At 41.1% G+C, this 13,313-nt stretch overlaps 6 protein-coding genes across 6 annotated transcripts; 3 read left to right on the forward strand and 3 right to left on the reverse strand.

Annotated features, from left to right (window-relative positions):
• Positions 1-13: 13 nt before the first annotated feature.
• On the forward strand, positions 14-2,108 carry LOC119014775 (hemoglobin subunit beta-like). Its single transcript, XM_037090229.1, has 3 exons — positions 14-1,459; positions 1,561-1,783; positions 1,879-2,108. The coding sequence occupies exons 1-3, from the start codon at positions 1,368-1,370 to the stop codon at positions 2,005-2,007; spliced, it is 444 nt and encodes a 147-aa protein (XP_036946124.1). The 5' UTR covers positions 14-1,367; the 3' UTR covers positions 2,008-2,108.
• A 725-nt stretch (positions 2,109-2,833) lies between these two features.
• Positions 2,834-3,598, reverse strand: LOC119013935 (hemoglobin embryonic subunit alpha-like). Its single transcript, XM_037088853.1, has 3 exons — positions 3,457-3,598; positions 3,164-3,371; positions 2,834-3,036 (listed from the first exon to the last, which is right to left on the reverse strand). Exons 1-3 carry the CDS (start codon positions 3,552-3,554, stop codon positions 2,908-2,910), a joined length of 435 nt encoding a protein of 144 aa, XP_036944748.1. The 5' UTR covers positions 3,555-3,598; the 3' UTR covers positions 2,834-2,907.
• A 935-nt stretch (positions 3,599-4,533) lies between these two features.
• Positions 4,534-5,265, forward strand: LOC119013934 (hemoglobin subunit beta). Its single transcript, XM_037088851.1, has 3 exons — positions 4,534-4,671; positions 4,776-4,998; positions 5,094-5,265. The coding sequence occupies exons 1-3, from the start codon at positions 4,580-4,582 to the stop codon at positions 5,220-5,222; spliced, it is 444 nt and encodes a 147-aa protein (XP_036944746.1). The 5' UTR covers positions 4,534-4,579; the 3' UTR covers positions 5,223-5,265.
• Positions 5,266-6,953: 1,688 nt separating this feature from the next.
• LOC119013943 (hemoglobin embryonic subunit alpha-like) lies at positions 6,954-7,726 on the reverse strand. The gene is made up of 3 exons (XM_037088863.1): positions 7,574-7,726; positions 7,281-7,488; positions 6,954-7,153 (listed from the first exon to the last, which is right to left on the reverse strand). Exons 1-3 carry the CDS (start codon positions 7,669-7,671, stop codon positions 7,025-7,027), a joined length of 435 nt encoding a protein of 144 aa, XP_036944758.1. The 5' UTR covers positions 7,672-7,726; the 3' UTR covers positions 6,954-7,024.
• Positions 7,727-8,898: 1,172 nt separating this feature from the next.
• Positions 8,899-10,130, forward strand: LOC119013923 (hemoglobin subunit beta-like). Its single transcript, XM_037088828.1, has 3 exons — positions 8,899-9,425; positions 9,530-9,752; positions 9,848-10,130. The coding sequence occupies exons 1-3, from the start codon at positions 9,334-9,336 to the stop codon at positions 9,974-9,976; spliced, it is 444 nt and encodes a 147-aa protein (XP_036944723.1). The 5' UTR covers positions 8,899-9,333; the 3' UTR covers positions 9,977-10,130.
• Positions 10,131-11,155: 1,025 nt separating this feature from the next.
• On the reverse strand, positions 11,156-11,936 carry LOC119013944 (hemoglobin embryonic subunit alpha-like). The gene is made up of 3 exons (XM_037088864.1): positions 11,773-11,936; positions 11,480-11,687; positions 11,156-11,352 (listed from the first exon to the last, which is right to left on the reverse strand). The coding sequence occupies exons 1-3, from the start codon at positions 11,868-11,870 to the stop codon at positions 11,224-11,226; spliced, it is 435 nt and encodes a 144-aa protein (XP_036944759.1). The 5' UTR covers positions 11,871-11,936; the 3' UTR covers positions 11,156-11,223.
• Positions 11,937-13,313: the final 1,377 nt, after the last annotated feature.

A 13,313-nucleotide genomic window follows, 5' to 3' on the forward strand; every position in this document is an offset into this window, starting at 1 on the left:
CCACCACAGTCATGTTGATCCATCAACAGCTCGCTGCTCTTGTCTTCAGTCTTGAACTGGTCGTTTATAGCAAACTTTAATGAGCTGATGGCAAGAAAAAAAAGGCACACATCATCATATGTAGACTGGTTTCTTCCCTTGGGAATATTTTGTTTGCACTGAGGGATTTGTGGACCTCATAACTCTGTTTACTGCTGTTCACTTTGAATATCTTACACCGACTGCCATCACTGGACTGTGTTTCTAATCGCCATCCACGTGTTTCCTCTTATCCATTATGCAAGAGTTTTATTCTGAAAACAACAACAAAAAAGGGGGGTTGAATGGGAATAAGTCAGTCTGTTCAATGCGCACCAGTATTACATTAAAAACATCCATTTGCTTCACTAAGAATGTCGACACTGATCAGAAAGAGTCTTCATCAGCGGCGTGTGTTTCCCCCCAGTCTCCTCGACGTTCAACAGGTTTCTATCTACGTCCTGGTGCTGCCACCTAGTGGACACTTCGGCGAACACACCTGAGTAAATGACTGTCAATGATCCCAAACAGCTGGGACTCTGCGTTAAAACAGAATGTGATTGTGTACAATTCCCTAACACTGGTTGAATATATATAATAAAACATTATAACCTCAGTCCACACGAGGGATCTAAGTGTTTGCACCCAATTTAAACACCAGAAGACTTTAAAAATGAGCATGTTGAAGGTATTTTATTTCTTCTTGAGACGTTCAAAAGCGACTTGTCCAATTGTTGTTTTTGCAAGACACTGTTGATATTAAAGCACATGACATTTCTCATAATCATGGCTTTCACATTTGAAACTCAAGGTTCACACACGTCCTTAAACATCAAGTCCAAATATATCCAAAGGATTTCCTAATTCCCTCGCATTAAACACAGCATTGTTTGAGACCCAGATCAATATCAATAAGAGACAAAAAAGTCATTTCTGTTCTTTCGCTAAATATATGAATTAGATTCAACAACTTTTGATCACTCACACAATTTATGCTCCTTGTCAAATGCTTTCAAACCCGTATTTTCCTTTAAATTTACACATTTTCTAGGATTTCAAGGACCCTCGGGAACCGAAACAATCTTTAACACAGACATGAAATTTGTGTTGTCTCTGGATAAGAAGAGATAATTGTTCCAAACACACTCGCCTCTATTTCTGTCTCAGGCACAATCTGAACAATGCAGGCCCCCTTATCATGACTGGAGATCCACAACAGCTCTGGTCCGGCCCACACCCTGCGTCCTACATCTGGGAGGGGAGCAGAGTGGCTTTAAAAGCTGCACCATCTGGAGCTGCTGAGCACAGGATCTTCTGACCCGCACAGGAGAAAATCTAGAACCGACAACATGGTTGAATGGACAGACTTCGAGCGCGCCACCATCGCCGACATCTTCTCCAAGATGGAGTATGAGATCATTGGACCTGCAGCTCTGTCCAGGTGACACATCCGTGGTTCTTGTGTTTTATTGTGCGCTTGGCGAACACATTTGTTCTCTTGATCTTTTCCTGTAAGGCTGACCTCTTTGCGTGTGTCCTCAGGTGTCTGGTGGTCTACCCCTGGACTCAGAGGTATTTCGGGAACTTTGGAAACCTCTACAACGCCACAGCCATCATTGGAAACCCACTGGTTGCAAAACACGGAACAACCATCCTCCACGGTCTGGACCGGGCCGTGAAGAACATGGACAGCATCAAGGACGAATATGCCGAACTGAGCGTGTTGCACTCCGAGAAGCTGCATGTGGACCCTGATAACTTCAAGGTAAGTCTTGTTGAACTCATGTCACCATGTCATCCACAGTGAAGAATTACGCACTACCTCCATGCTGATGTTTCATGATGCTTGTTGTGCTGCAGCTGCTCTCTGACTGTCTCACCATCGTGGTTTCTGCAAAAATGGGCAAAGAGTTCACCGGTGATGTTCAGGCAGCTTTCCAGAAGTTCCTGGCTGTGGTGGTCAACTCCCTGGGAAGACAGTACCACTAGAGAGCTGCAAGAGAAGACATCACATGATGATCCAATCAAATCAGTCATTTCCATCGAAGCTCTTTGTTTTTTGTTTGAAAGGCAAATAAAACAATCAGCAAATTCAACAAAGTTGTTCGTCTGTAGTTGTTCATGTCAACATGAAGAAGAATGTGTTTGAGATGTAAAGACTAAATTAAAGACTGAACATCAGACATTCTTCTACTCCATTGTGAACATTCAGTGTAAAGTTTAACATATTACACTCGATTTAACATCATCGACAACAACACACCAGCAATAATAATAATAATAACAAAGTCATATAATATAACATCATGTAATGTCATATATTATATTATATTATATTATATTATATTATATTATATTATATTATATTATATTATATTATATTATATTATATTATATTATATTATATTGCAATATAACATAATATGTTAAATTATATTATTTCATTTAAAAAAATGAAAATGATGATAATAGAGTTTTGTTCACAGCTGACAGTCACACATCATTGAGTTTAATCTTTGAGATATTTCTATGTAACAAACAATTGATGCCACATAGAGAATAAATTAACACTGATTTGAAACATTGCAGGTTTTTGAAAATGTAAGAATTGTGCAGAGACAAAATATGTAACTATCTTGTGTATTTTGCACTCTCCAGTTTTCTAACAGGGGGCCAGTGTATCAAATCTTTATTTTTCAGGACGACAGTCCTGAGATATTTCATCCACAATGCAGAGAACAGGAGAAACTGGAGCCTTCACTGTCGATCAACTCGAACATGAACCAAATCCTCACAAATGAAGCGCACACAACAGTTGTTTTGTTTGCATTCATGCATTTTATTGATCATTCTGCAGTGAAAGCTCATGCTGCGCTGTCATCCTGCAGTTTATCGGTATTTCTCAGCCAGAGCCAGAGCCAGGGCAGCCAGGAACTTGTCCATGGCCACATGGACCTGAGGGGTGAAGGTGTCGGGGAACATGTTGGCCATGACCACCATGATGCAGTGAGACAGGATCTGTGAAAAGAAGACAGGATAGCGACATGAGTGCGCGCTAACAACAGGTGCAGCAGATGCAGGAGTCCTAGTTTAAGGAGCACTTCTTCTAGATTACAGCTGGTTTTTGATCACTGTGGCTGCGCACCTTGAAGTTAGCAGGGTCCACACGCAGGGTGAAGGCATGCAGCTCACTGAGGGTCAGCAGACCTCCTTTCAGGTCGTCGATTTTGCTCACGGCATCTGCAACTCCACCCATCACAGTTATTCCGTGCTTCTTGGCATTGGCAGAGTTGGGGCTCACGTCCTTCCAGTGGGCGAAGTAAGTCTTGGTCTGCGGGTACACGATCAGCATCCTGGCCAAACAAAACCACCAGAGTGAGCGCCTTTGTAAACGACTCAGCAAATGTTGGAGCAGCTTCAGGTGTTGCTCATATTTACCTGGCCAGAGCCTCGCTGCCGATCTCCTCCGACTTCCCAGACACCTGAGCCCAGAAGGTTTTGACTCTGTCCTTGTCCTTAGCGGTGAGACTGGTCATCTTGCCTGTTGATTGTGAGTCGCTGAATGCTGTGATCAGTTTCAACTGTGAGGGGCTTTTTATGCTTGAGACAGAGCAGGGACACACCCTGAACCTCCTCCAAGATAGGATGCACAAGGCGGTGCAGCTGAGATCTTCTCATGGTGACTCAGGACCTTCTTATCATTCACAAAGGTGATGGTCAATAAAAAAACACAAAAGTAAAAATATTTGTTTCAGTTTCTTTTTAGATGACTGTGACAGAAACATTGGGTTTTTCAATTATTCATACATTCAATTATTCGTACATTCAATCATTTATTTATCTATTTATTTATTTATTTATTTAATTATTTATCTATTTATTTATTTATTTATCTATCTATTTATTTATTTATTTATCTATCTATTTATTTATTTATTTATTCATTTATTTATTTATTCATTCATTCATTCATTCATTTATTTATTCATTTATTTATTAATATATCTATTCGTTTATTTATTCATTTATCTATATATCTTTGTATTAATTAATGCATATATATTGATCTATTTATCTATTTCTTTATTTATCTGTGTATTGATTAATGTATATATTAATCTATTTATTCGTTTATTTATTCATTCATTCTTTAATATATTTATTCATTTATTTATTATCAGTGTATTAATTAATGTATATATTGATATATTTATTTATTTATTTATCTATGTATTAATTAATGTATTTATCTATTTATTTATTCATTTATTGAAGCCTGGTCCAATATGAAAGTACCCCTAACCCACTACAGCCATGTTGACATGACTCATCAATTTGTTGTCTTTTCTTGTCCACAGTCTTGAACTGGTCTTCTAAATGGACAATCTGACCGATGCAGGCACCTTTATCATTACTGGACATCAACACCAGCTCTGGTCCGGCCCACACCCTGCGTCCTACATCTGGGAGGGGAGCAGAGTGGCTTTAAAAGCTGCATCATCTGGAGCTGCTGAGCACAGGATCTTCTGACCCGCACAGGAGAAAATCTAGAACCGACAACATGGTTGAATGGACAGACTTCGAGCGCGCCACCATCGCCGACATCTTCTCCAAGATGGAGTATGAGATCATTGGACCTGCAGCTCTGTCCAGGTGACACATCTGTGGTTCTTGTGTTTTATTGTGCGCGTTGTGTGTGTTTTATTTGTCCTCTTGATCTTTCCCTGTAAGGCTGACCTCTTTGCGTGTGTCCTCAGGTGTCTGGTGGTCTACCCCTGGACTCAGAGGTATTTCGGGAACTTTGGAAACCTCTACAACGCCGCTGCCATCATGGGAAACCCACTGGTTGCAAAACACGGAACAACCATCCTCCACGGTCTGGACCGGGCTGTGAAGAACATGGACAACATCAAGGCCGAATATGCCGAACTGAGCGTGTTGCACTCCGAGAAGCTGCATGTGGACCCTGATAACTTCAAGGTAAGTCTTGTTGAACTCATGTCACCATGTCATCCACAGTGAAGAATTACGCACTACCTCCATGCTGATGTTTCATGACGCTTGTTGTGTTGCAGCTGCTCTCTGACTGTCTCACCATCGTGGTTTCTGCAAAAATGGGCAAAGAGTTCACCGGTGATGTTCAGGCAGCTTTCCAGAAGTTCCTGGCTGTGGTGGTCAACTCCCTGGGAAGACAGTACCACTAGAGAGCTGCAAGAGAAGACATCACATGATGATCCAATCAAATCAGTCATTTCCATCGAAGCTCGTTGTTTTTGTTTGAAAGGCAAATAAAACAATCAGCAAATTCATCTAGTTGTTCATCTGTAATTGTTCATGTCAACATGAAGAAGAATGTGTTTGAGATGTAAAGACTAAATTAAAGACTGAACATCAGACTTAAAGAAATCAGAATAAGAATACTATAGCAATCCCTTGGGGAGAAATAGTTTTTGCTCCAGACGTTCTGTGCAATGTAGGATATAAATACAGCATCAGTGGAAACAAGAGCTAAAGAAAAAAATGCAAATCAACAGTAAAATAGTCAATAAAAATTAGATGAACTAAAATATTCAATAGAATAATACAATAATAAAGTAGACAATCTGGAAATATAATATACAGTGATGAATACATAGATGAAATGAGAATGAGTAATTATAGTTTGTTTGTTTTATAAATAGCCATTTGAGTCCAATAGTCAGAGGGAGGAGTTGTACAGTTTAATGGCCACATGTAAGAATGACTGCCTGTGGTGCTCAGTGGTGCATTTAGGAGCACTCAGTCTCTGGCTGAAGGTGCTGTTTGACCAGAGCATTGTGGAGAGGGTGAGAGCCGTGCTGCAGTATTGCCTGCACCTTCAACAGCATCCTCCTGTCACTGACACTGCAGTTAAAGTGTCCAGCTCCACCCCCACAACGTCACTGGCCGTTCTGATCAGCTTGTTGAGTCTGTTGGCATCGGCTACTCTCAGTCTGCTGCCCCAGCACACCACAGCAAACAGAATAGCTCTGGCCACCACAGACTCATAAAACATCCTCAGCCTGGTCCAGTAGACATTAAAGGAGCAGAGCCTCCCTCGCAGTTGCCCCCCTCGCGTGCTAAAGTGCCCTCTTGGGAGCCAGAGCGTGCGCTAAGGTGCCCTTTTGGGAGCCAAAATCCACGCTAAAGTGCCCTCTTGGGAGCCAAAACACGCGCTAAAGTGCCCTCTTGGGAGCCAAAACACGCGCTAAAGTGCCCTCTTGGGAGCCAAAACATGCGCTAAAGTGCCCTCTTGGGAGCCAAAATGCGTGCTAAAGTGCCCTCTTGGGAGCCAAAACGCGCACTAAAGTGCCCTCTTGGGAGCAAAAACATGTGCTAAAGTGCCCTCTTGGTTGGCAAAACACACTAAACTGCCCCCTTGGCTGGTTAAAACATGATAAACTGCCCTTTTTATGCACGCTAAAGTGCCCTTTTCAGTGGCGAGAACGTGCTGTATTTTCGCCCCTGCTCTTCAAAAAGTCTGTGCAGGGGAGATCCACCAGCGTCGCCATCAGCTTGTCATCCAGTAGAGCAGGCCTGATGGTATTGTAAGCACTGGAGATTCAAAAGTGTCTTTTTAAGGCTGTTAATTCCTTCTGGTCTTCTGCGTCATTGCGAACATTCACTGTGAAGTTTGATATATTACACTTTCAATGTAACATAATTGACAACACTTATAATGATAATGATAACAAAAACAACACCAGCAATAATGGCATTAATGAAAACAAAAACAGTAATAATAATGATAATAGTAATAATGTCATATGTTATAATATAATATAATATAATATAATATAATATAATATAATATAATATAATATAATATAATATAATATAATATAATATAATAATAATGAAGTTTTGTTCAGAGAACATGAACCAAATCCTCACAAATGAAGCGCACACAACAGTTGTTTCGTTTGCATTCATGCATTTTATTGATCATTCTGCAGTGAAAGCTCATGCTGCGCTGTCATCCTGCAGTTTATCGGTATTTCTCAGCCAGAGCCAGAGCCAGGGCAGCCAGGAACTTGTCCATGGCCACATGGACCTGAGGGGTGAAGGTGTCGGGGAACATGTTGGCCATGACCACCATGATGCAGTGAGACAGGATCTGTGAAAAGAAGACAGGATAGCGACATGAGTGCGCGCTAACAACAGGTGCAGCAGATGCAGGAGTCCTAGTTTAAGGAGCACTTCTTCTAGATTACAGCTGGTTTTTGATCACTGTGGCTGCGCACCTTGAAGTTAGCAGGGTCCACACGCAGGGTGAAGGCATGCAGCTCACTGAGGGTCAGCAGACCTCCTTTCAGGTCGTCGATTTTGCTCACGGCATCTGCAACTCCACCCATCACAGTTATTCCGTGCTTCTTGGCATTGGCAGAGTTGGGGCTCACGTCCTTCCAGTGGGCGAAGTAAGTCTTGGTCTGCGGGTACACGATCAGCATCCTGGCCAAACAAAACCACCAGAGTGAGCGCCTTTGTAAACGACTCAGTTAATGTTGGAGCAGCTTCAGGTGTTGCTCATATTTACCTGGCCAGAGCCTCGCTGCCGATCTCCTCCGACCTCCCAGACACCTGAGCCCAGAAGGTTTTGACTCTGTCCTTGTCCTTAGCGGTGAGACTGGTCATCTTGCCTGTTGATTGTGAGTCGCTGAATGCTGTGATCAGTTTCAACTGTGAGGGGCTTTTTATGCTTGAGACGGAGCAGGGACACACCCTGAACCTCCTCCAAGATAGGATGCACAAGGCGGTGCAGCTGAGATCTTCTCATGGTGACTCAGGACCTTCTTATCATTTCACCACTTTGAGAAAACACATATTAAATATGAAATTATGAGTTAAAAAAAGAAACTGAAGGGAGCTCTGGAAGAGAACTTTGTAGGTAAGAGACTTTAACTAGGAAGGAGGTCTTCACCAAATAAATGAGTTCTATCTCATGTCGCCACATCATTCTCATCATGTTTAAGAACATTTCTGAAGTTCAAAGTGAGTCAGCCTCTGTATGACACTTCATATCGAGGTCCTTATTATAAGCGTTATTTAAAAGTCCCTATAATGAGCTTAATAACATTATTGTTTTAATAAGACTGTATAAGTGTCAGCTGCCTCATAAACACGTGTATTATTAGATTATCAGCACTCATCGGAAACTTTGGAAACTTTCTTTGAAAGATTTATATTTTTACCTTTTGCCTTTATTGGATAGAAAAAACTGAAGATAGACAGGAAAGAGTTTCACATGGTGCAATTATTAGAAAACAATCTATGACTGAGGTAAGCAGGCTGCAGATTATGTTTTATGTTTTAAGATTACAAGAGATAAACATCAGTGTTTACAGAAATACACAAAAGGCATAACTTTAATTGTAAATTTAAAGTAGCAATATGTAGAAATTGTCATTTTGTGTAATTTGGCCATTTCACCTAATTACAAGTTGTATAATCATCGTGCATAATCAAGTATACATGTTGATCTTAGTCAAGCGACAAAAATAGCTCAGTGCAGATTAAACAATATAATAGAAACAATTTCAAAATACTGATAAGGCTTTAATTAACATCTGAAGCATCTGTAAACTCTAAAACAGTTTCTGAGACGTGCTCATGATGGAATTTTAAACGTCTTTATGTTGCATTTTTAAAAAAAAAAAAATGTATAAAGTCCAATTAACACATAATAATGGACATAACTGAAAGAGTAGATTCACTAAAATACGATTGGACTGATGTGTTCAACCAGTGAAAATGAATCAAAATTAATCAGATTTGAAGCTGCATTTCTTTTTTCTTTTTTTTTCCTCTTGTATTTATTGATCTATTGTGACTTTATCTGTATGTGTGAGCTTCTGTAACACAACTTGTTGGCGTCCTGAGAACCAAGCAGAGCTACGACTCCATGTTCAGGTGCAGTTTGCGCTTCTCCCCCCCTGAAAGTTTAAAGGTCGCTGTCCGAGGTGCTGATGGTGGATGCGGGAGTGTGCGGGCAGGATTCGTCCTCTGAAACACAACGAGAAGTCACTGATGCTGGAGGCTCATTGTTTAACATCACACTGCATTGTTGAATGGCTTCACTGCCAGACTACAACTATTCCGTCTGTCTCCACGAGATAAGCGACGTAGATCCGCCCTGTTCTTATCGCTTTTGTGATAATCCACAACACCGCCGGTCCATCTCCCATCCAATCAGAGGCATCCTGGAGGGGAGCAGAGTGGCTTTAAAAGCTGCACCATCTGGAGCTGCTGAGCACAGGATCTTCTGACCCGCACAGGAGAAAATCTAGAACCGACAACATGGTTGAATGGACAGACTTCGAGCGCGCCACCATCGCCGACATCTTCTCCAAGATGGAGTATGAGATCATTGGACCTGCAGCTCTGTCCAGGTGACACATCCGTGGTTCTTGTGTTTTATTGTGCGCGTTGTGTGTGTTTTATTTGTTCTCTTGATCTTTCCCTGTAAGGCTGACCTCTTTGCGTGTGTCCTCAGGTGTCTGGTGGTCTACCCCTGGACTCAGAGGTATTTCGGGAACTTTGGAAACCTCTACAACGCCACAGCCATCATTGGAAACCCACTGGTTGCAAAACACGGAACAACCATCCTCCACGGTCTGGACCGGGCCGTGAAGAACATGGACAGCATCAAGGACGAATATGCCGAACTGAGCGTGTTGCACTCCGAGAAGCTGCATGTGGACCCTGATAACTTCAAGGTAAGTCTTGTTGAACTCATGTCACCATGTCATCCACAGTGAAGAATTACGCACTACCTCCATGCTGATGTTTCATGACGCTTGTTGTGCTGCAGCTGCTCTCTGACTGCCTCACCATCGTGGTTTCTGCAAAAATGGGCAAAGAGTTCACCGGTGATGTTCAGGCAGCTTTCCAGAAGTTCCTGGCTGTGGTGGTCAACTCCCTGGGAAGACAGTACCACTAGAGAGCTGCAAGAGAAGACATCACATGATGATCCAATCAAATCAGTCATTTCCATCGAAGCTCTTTGTTTTTTGTTTGAAAGGCAAATAAAACAATCAGCAAATTCAACAAAGTTGTTCGTCTGTAGTTGTTCATGTCAACATGAAGAAGAAGGACTAGCCTTCAGATGCTCAGAGAGACGAGATCGTTGATGACGTGTGGAAACAGTTTATAGATTATGTTTGAAAAAGAAATATTCAGATTCAGAATTCAGATTTAGAATACTTTATTAAATATGAAAATGACACTCCAGATTAAATACAAAAGCCAAGTAACAATGATGAATCACCGTCGTATGATTGAAATAAAGAAACAAAGCAAACGTCTTTGAGGGGAAAACAACATCAGCAATAATTATAAATAACCATAAAGTAGTTTTTCATGGCTGACATTGTATTTAAGATTTTTAAGATTTTTATAAAGTCACACACACACACACACACACACACACACACACACACACACACACACACACACACACACACACACACACACACACACACATATATATACACACACACACACACACACACACACACACACACACACACATATATACACACACACACACACACACACAGCTTCAAAAAAACCGAAATAACACATCTACATCTACAGTGCAGAAGGTTGTCATGGTAACACCTCTATGTATGGAGGCTGTTGAGGGCCAAAATAAAGACAGGCAGGATTTCAACCACATAAACGTTTATTTGTGTAAAATTAATATTTGTTTATGTTTAATAAGTAATGTTTGCTTGATGTTTCCATGAGAACGTGAACTTGAGCGAATCTAAATTAAAAGTTTAACGTAACTAGAATCCATTTTATATTGTTCGCATATGAATTTATGTGAATCAGTATCACTTAACTGATGATCTGTTACCCTGATCATTTGCTAACGCTGAACAAGAATTCATGACACTCCCTGCATTTTGATCGATGATAGTATTATAAATATAACTTAAGTATATTATTTGTAACATCAAGTGCATCTTCTATTACTGATCGATCAGTTAATCTACTAATTGTTTCAGCTCCAGTGTGAAGTGTAACATGTGCTGGCTTAATTATTATTAACTCTATTTGTCGTTGATCCACATGAACCAAATCCTCACAAATGAAGCGCACACAACAGTTGTTTCGTTTGCATTCATGCATTTTATTGATCATTCTGCAGTGAAAGCTCATGCTGCGCTGTCATCCTGCAGTTTATCGGTATTTCTCGGCCAGAGCCAGAGCCAGGGCAGCCAGGAACTTGTCCATGGCCACATGGACCTGAGGGGTGAAGGTGTCGGGGAACATGTTGGCCATGACCACCATGATGCAGTGAGACAGGATCTGTGAAAAGAAGACAGGATAGCGACATGAGTGCGCGCTAACAACAGGTGCAGCAGATGCAGGAGTCCTAGTTTAAGGAGCACTTCTTCTAGATTACAGCTGCTTTTTGATCACTGTGGCTGCGCACCTTGAAGTTAGCAGGGTCCACACGCAGGGTGAAGGCATGCAGCTCACTGAGGGTCAGCAGACCTCCTTTCAGGTCGTCGATTTTGCTCACGGCATCTGCAACTCCACCCATCACAGTTATTCCGTGCTTCTTGGCATTGGCAGAGTTGGGGCTCACGTCCTTCCAGTGGGCGAAGTAAGTCTTGGTCTGCGGGTACACGATCAGCATCCTGGCCAAACAAAACCACCAGAGTGAGCGCCTTTGTAAACGACTCAGTTAATGTTGGAGCAGCTTCAGGTGTTGCTCATATTTACCTGGCCAGAGCCTCGCTGCCGATCTCCTCCGACTTCCCAGACACCTGAGCCCAGAAGGTTCTGACTCTGTCCTTGTCCTTAGCGGTGAGACTGGTCATCTTGCCTGTTGATTGAGTATCCGACGAATGTCGTGTCGAGTCCAGACCCTGAGAGGTTTTTATGCTTGAAGCAGAGCAGGGACACACCCGGGACCTCCCCCAAGATAGGCCGGGGAAGGCGGTCCAAGTGATTGTCGCAGGTTGGAGGAGAGATAACAGAAGAGATCATCCCTTGGAACTTGAATTGTTAATGTCAGAGTATATAATAGTTTGGTATTAGTGTATGGAGTCTCTATTTTATATATATCTGAATCTTTATTTCAGAATACTACTTGTTATGGCAGGGCAGCATGTAACAATTTCATCACAGGATGTTGCACAAATGGAACTTTCAGGCAATTACTGAGCAACATCTTAATTAATTTACCAAAAGAAAGACAACACAGTGTTTCCGTGAGTGTCTGACTACAGCTGTTACTGTCTGGTCAGACAGGCTGTACACACAAGTCACACTTGAGTAAAAGTTAAAGCATCATGTTAGAATATTACTTCAGTAAAAGTGAAAAAAAGTGAGTAAAAGTCTAAGTGTCTGTTATTAAATATGCTATAGTATCAAAGTAATTGTCTGTCAGTAAAAGTAACAATAATAGGAGTGAAAATAGATGATATGTATCTATATGTTTGTTTACTAGAGTCAGCTAAACTGTGGCTCTGATGCAGCGTTCAGTCTGTGAAGTAACTAATGAAATCAAATGAACATGGTTAACATATTTGAATCCAAATCTACAAAAGAGTAAGTGAGTAAGTATTTGATAACAGTACTTTGTTTCTTAGCTGATTACATGTTGCATCGGAGCCAAAGAAGTTAATCTTTCATTAATTCATTTTATTGTCAATCAGATAAAATTAAAAAAAAAAAAAAAATGATTTCAGTAATCAGAAAAAAAGCACCCAATATATACAAACATACATGAAAATATACAGTATGTATAATTAACTTTTACTTGTACTTTTGATAATTAAGTGTTTGCCAAAAGTACATTAGATATAAGATACTATAAAACTTTCACCTTTACTAAAGTAATATCTCAACACAATATATTAACTTTACTCAAGACTGACTTTGGCTACTTTTCTACAACACTGAGTCCTTGAGTAAAAGTAGTAGATAACATTCCATGACTGGTCTTCCCCCAGTTCACTATATTCAGACAGATTTTAAATCTTGGCCCTGCAACATTAATAGATTTGTTTATCAGTTGGTAACTCTCCAACATGACGACTGAAGTGAGTTTGTGTGTTTCGTGCCAGTTCACTGCAGGCGTCTCCGGCTCGTCCGACTTGTAGCTGGCAGCTGTGAGGGTGGAGCCCCTCAAAAGAACAAATAGATAAGCTGTTTATCCAGCGTGTTGCTCAGCTGATATCAAGGGAAGTGTGCTCAGCTGCTGCCTTACACAACTGGAAATTGGCAGGCAATTTTAAAAAAAATTACTTTATAGCTAA

This window comes from Acanthopagrus latus, chromosome 23 (genome assembly GCF_904848185.1).
Source record: "Acanthopagrus latus isolate v.2019 chromosome 23, fAcaLat1.1, whole genome shotgun sequence".
In the NCBI taxonomy this organism is placed as follows: Eukaryota; Metazoa; Chordata; class Actinopteri; order Spariformes; family Sparidae; genus Acanthopagrus; species Acanthopagrus latus.

Bases quoted from the DNA above. Each gene is read 5' to 3' on its own strand.
- LOC119014775 (XM_037090229.1), top strand. From the start codon at position 1,368: ATGGTTGAATGGACAGACTTCGAGCGCGCCACCATCGCCGACATCTTC. The intron at 1,460-1,560 runs GTGACACATCCG...GTGTGTCCTCAG, and splicing joins GGACCTGCAGCTCTGTCCAG to GTGTCTGGTGGTCTACCCCT. The intron at 1,784-1,878 runs GTAAGTCTTGTT...GTTGTGCTGCAG, and splicing joins TGGACCCTGATAACTTCAAG to CTGCTCTCTGACTGTCTCAC.
- LOC119013935 (XM_037088853.1), bottom strand. From the start codon at position 3,554: ATGACCAGTCTCACCGCTAAGGACAAGGACAGAGTCAAAACCTTCTGG. The intron at 3,372-3,456 runs GTAAATATGAGC...TTGTTTGGCCAG, and splicing joins GGCAGCGAGGCTCTGGCCAG to GATGCTGATCGTGTACCCGC. The intron at 3,037-3,163 runs GTGCGCAGCCAC...TTCTTTTCACAG, and splicing joins TGGACCCTGCTAACTTCAAG to ATCCTGTCTCACTGCATCAT.
- LOC119013934 (XM_037088851.1), top strand. From the start codon at position 4,580: ATGGTTGAATGGACAGACTTCGAGCGCGCCACCATCGCCGACATCTTC. The intron at 4,672-4,775 runs GTGACACATCTG...GTGTGTCCTCAG, and splicing joins GGACCTGCAGCTCTGTCCAG to GTGTCTGGTGGTCTACCCCT. The intron at 4,999-5,093 runs GTAAGTCTTGTT...GTTGTGTTGCAG, and splicing joins TGGACCCTGATAACTTCAAG to CTGCTCTCTGACTGTCTCAC.
- LOC119013943 (XM_037088863.1), bottom strand. From the start codon at position 7,671: ATGACCAGTCTCACCGCTAAGGACAAGGACAGAGTCAAAACCTTCTGG. The intron at 7,489-7,573 runs GTAAATATGAGC...TTGTTTGGCCAG, and splicing joins GGCAGCGAGGCTCTGGCCAG to GATGCTGATCGTGTACCCGC. The intron at 7,154-7,280 runs GTGCGCAGCCAC...TTCTTTTCACAG, and splicing joins TGGACCCTGCTAACTTCAAG to ATCCTGTCTCACTGCATCAT.
- LOC119013923 (XM_037088828.1), top strand. From the start codon at position 9,334: ATGGTTGAATGGACAGACTTCGAGCGCGCCACCATCGCCGACATCTTC. The intron at 9,426-9,529 runs GTGACACATCCG...GTGTGTCCTCAG, and splicing joins GGACCTGCAGCTCTGTCCAG to GTGTCTGGTGGTCTACCCCT. The intron at 9,753-9,847 runs GTAAGTCTTGTT...GTTGTGCTGCAG, and splicing joins TGGACCCTGATAACTTCAAG to CTGCTCTCTGACTGCCTCAC.
- LOC119013944 (XM_037088864.1), bottom strand. From the start codon at position 11,870: ATGACCAGTCTCACCGCTAAGGACAAGGACAGAGTCAGAACCTTCTGG. The intron at 11,688-11,772 runs GTAAATATGAGC...TTGTTTGGCCAG, and splicing joins GGCAGCGAGGCTCTGGCCAG to GATGCTGATCGTGTACCCGC. The intron at 11,353-11,479 runs GTGCGCAGCCAC...TTCTTTTCACAG, and splicing joins TGGACCCTGCTAACTTCAAG to ATCCTGTCTCACTGCATCAT.